The sequence below is a fragment of the Poecilia formosa genome, unplaced genomic scaffold (genome assembly GCF_000485575.1).
Source record: "Poecilia formosa unplaced genomic scaffold, Poecilia_formosa-5.1.2 Scaffold326, whole genome shotgun sequence".
In the NCBI taxonomy this organism is placed as follows: domain Eukaryota; kingdom Metazoa; phylum Chordata; class Actinopteri; order Cyprinodontiformes; family Poeciliidae; genus Poecilia; species Poecilia formosa.
Genome location: NW_006800265.1, coordinates 152,251 through 155,736, shown reverse-complemented (window position 1 = coordinate 155,736; position 3,486 = coordinate 152,251). Strand labels below are relative to the sequence as shown.

The window sequence follows — 3,486 nt, the reverse complement described above, 5'->3', positions numbered from 1 at the left end:
ATGGCAAAAATACACACATTTGGTACCCTGAACATTTTTTGTGGCATTAATTTTGACATGCGAGACACACTTCCTGTTGTCTCCCAGTTTCCATGGATACAATTTCTTTACTACACATGAAAAGTCAGCACACCTTTAGTCTTTTATAGATATATTGCCTGAAAGGGGCAAAGTCTAACAAAGGTACAAATGTAATAAAGATAGAAGAGGAGTGCCAGGGAGGAGTACCGATATTCAGGGATATATATAAGACCCCCAAACACGTCCTTTGTTCTCCACTCTCAGCTGCCAGCTCGTCTGTTCCAACTTGTGTCAATTTTCCATTTGATTGATCAGCAAACTTCTCTCAGCCATGGAGTCTCTGTATAGACGCCAGTCCTCCCAAACTCTTGGGTACTCCAGTGCCTCTGGCAGACCGACATCAGGGTATGCCTACAGCGTAAGCGGAGGCGCTGGGGGTCATGGAACCAGGATCTCCAACGCTTCACAATCCATTCGGGTTGGCAGCGGCTTCGGTGGGGGGTACGACTACCAATCCTCTGAGTCAGGCTCTGGAACCTTGGCAATTGGAAATGAAAAGATTGCCATGCAGCATCTGAATGACCGTCTTGCCAGCTACCTGGAGACGGTCAGGAATCTAGAGAAAGCCAACAAAAGTCTGGAGATCAAGATCAGGGAGGTCATTGAGAAAAGAGGGCCTTTGGAAGGACGGGACTATAGCAAGTACCATGCCATCATCGCGGACCTGAAAGGCAAGGTGAGCAAAAAGCTTCATCACAATAACCAATGGATAACTCACACTTTTATGTAACATTTTAGCCCTCTCTTAAAACCCCTTTACATGGGTGTTTTTTAAGTTTAACTCAGTAGGTCATTGTTCTGATCGGAAGAAGCCACTCCCCGGGCCTCTATCAGATAAATTACTCAAAATGACAGGGTTCTATGTCATAGCACAAAATAACAAAAGCAACATAACACTCCATCCATTCATCTATATATTTTCAGTAAATGTTATTCTGTTTGGTGGAACCTAGCTCCTATAGTCGACAGTCAAGAGGGGAGTTGCATCCAAGGCAGTTCTCTAGTATATCAGTCATCCGGACTGAGCTTTAAGAGCTGCAGTGTTTTAATTTAACAACTGAAGTTAGTTATTATGGCAAGATAACGCACCGAAATGTCTTTTTAGTTGTACTTCATGTGAAACCTTGTAAATGTCTTTTCAGGCTTAGGCAACAGTCAATTGTGGCCACGTCGCTTTACACCTTCTACACTACAAAGGCTCTGGTTATCTGCACTGATTTATAAACATTTATGACCACAGTCTGATAATAAACCTTGTGGCAACCAAAGTTTATTGCCTATTATAAACTTTGGTTTATAATAGGCAATAAACGATTGACTCGACATAATTTAGCTACATTTTGTGATGGAAGTTACTTGAAAATCATTGGAAAAAAACAATTCCATTATAAATAAAATAATTTTATTTTCTTCAAACCTTTCAGATCTTTGAAATGGTCAAAGGTAACGCCCAACTTGCAATTTCTGTTGACAATGCACAACTGGCGTCAGATGACTTCAGAGTCAAGTGAGTATTTAATGTTGGTTTCAAAATGAAGGTTTATTCCAGTCATCACGAACCTGTCTGATGTAAGGGATGCATTCACAGGATGGAGTATGAGCTGTCCATGAGGCAGACTGTGGAGGCTGACGTTGCCAGACTCAGGAAGCTTCTGGATGACACTAATGTCGCACGTTTGCATCTCGAAGGGGACATTGAGTCTCTAAAAGAAGAGCTGATCACTTTGAAGAAGAACCATGCAGATGTAAGTGCTTTTATGAGTACTGAGATGAGAACAACTGTTCAAGGAGAATTTCTGTTTCAGTTCCATCACTCACGTGCAAAAGAACCAACATTCTTGACAAATCGCTTGTTTCTTAACTTCTTTGCATAGGATGACCCGTCTAACCTTTCAGGAAATCACTCCCTGACTATTTCCTCCCCAACAGGATGTCGCTGAATTGCGTGCCCAGATTGCACAGGCTGGCGTCCATGTGGATGTTGATGCTCCTAAAGGCCACGACCTGGCCAGAATAATGGAGGAAATGAGAGAGAAGTATGAGAGGATAGCACTCAAGAACCAGGAAGAACTCAAAGCATGGCATGAATCTCAGGTAGAACACAATTCAGCTTAGAAGCTATAAACTGACGTAAAATTTTAAGTTACTGAATTATGTATTTCTGAAGTATTACTTGTAGAAACTTCATGTATTTTATTTTGTATTAAGATCACAGAGGTGCAGGTCCAGGTGACTGAGAGCTCGACAGCTCTGAAGGAGGCCACAACAACCGTGAGCGAAACTCGGAGGAGACAACAAGCCATGGAGATTGAACTTCAATCCGCGCTCAGTATGGTAACAATCACTTTACGGAATCCTCACTCTTATAATGCCATCATGGGATGGGATTTCACATAATATTATTCACATAAGAACATTTTGAAATAATAGTGACAAACTACTGAATGTAAAAATGCACTGGACCTACAGAATAAAGGGAGGATAGGCTCCTTAAAAAGGTTTTAACAGTTTTGGAAGGTAAACAGAGATCATTTGATCTATTCAAAAAAGTGTCTCTGTCAGATTGTCTGAAACCAGAACTTAACATTTATCTAAATAAAAATCCAAAACTAGGGTGAGAGATTGTGGTGTTCTAGCTAAAACCATAAAACTTTTGAGAAATCAAAATACTGATTTTATTACCCAGTGGTACCATTTTATGGCAAACTAACTGTTACACTGCACCAACCAAACCTTAACATGTAATATTCTTCTAATCTAAGCTGAAAAATGTTGTTTTCTGACAGAAAGCCGCCTTGGAGGCCACCCTGCGTGACACTGAGATGCGGTATAACATGGAGGTGGAGAAGTACAATGCGATCATCCTGAGGCTGCAGGAAGAGCTAGCTAAGATCCGCACCGACATCCAGCAAAACTCAAGAGAGTACGAAAACTTGCTAAACATCAAGGTGAAGCTGGAGGCTGAGATCGGCGAGTACAGGAGGCTGCTGGACGGAGGCGCTGACTTACAGTGAGTATGAAGAGACACAATGGGCAAGATGCAAAAGTGTATCTGCAGGTGCAGGTAATGGAAGCATTGAGTGATTAACCACACAAAACAAGCATTTGTTCACCCCAGACATGATTTTGCATATCTATTCTAATCTAATTTAAATAAGCTTCATGCAAAGACTGATGGAGTACCACTGATAGGGAAAGTAAAAGGGATTATTTTGTGTCAATGCAACATTTCAGATGCTGAATTTTAACAAGGCTGCCTTTACCTTAAAGCAGAGGTTCCCAAACTGTGGGGCGCGCCCCCTAGGGGGGGCGCTGTGTCATTGCAGAGAGGCGCGGGAAGCCGTCTGGATGAAAAAAACAAAACAAAACATGAACACTGTATGCGCTGGGTTTTGGTTTCCTGTG

The 3,486-nt window shown here is 41.9% G+C and overlaps 1 protein-coding gene across 1 annotated transcript in view; it reads left to right on the top strand.

Moving 5' to 3' along the window:
* The first annotated feature begins 264 nt into the window (after nt 1–264).
* Nucleotides 265–3,486, top strand: part of LOC103152760 (keratin, type I cytoskeletal 18-like) — a 3,982-nt gene continuing 760 nt past the window's right edge. Inside the window, exons 1-6 of the mRNA XM_007573361.2 lie at nt 265–757; nt 1,506–1,588; nt 1,670–1,826; nt 2,011–2,175; nt 2,290–2,415; nt 2,868–3,091. Of these exons, the coding sequence (XP_007573423.1) occupies nt 353–757; nt 1,506–1,588; nt 1,670–1,826; nt 2,011–2,175; nt 2,290–2,415; nt 2,868–3,091 (1,160 nt within the window). The 5' untranslated portion in view covers nt 265–352. The remainder of the gene's footprint in view (nt 758–1,505; nt 1,589–1,669; nt 1,827–2,010; nt 2,176–2,289; nt 2,416–2,867; nt 3,092–3,486) is intronic.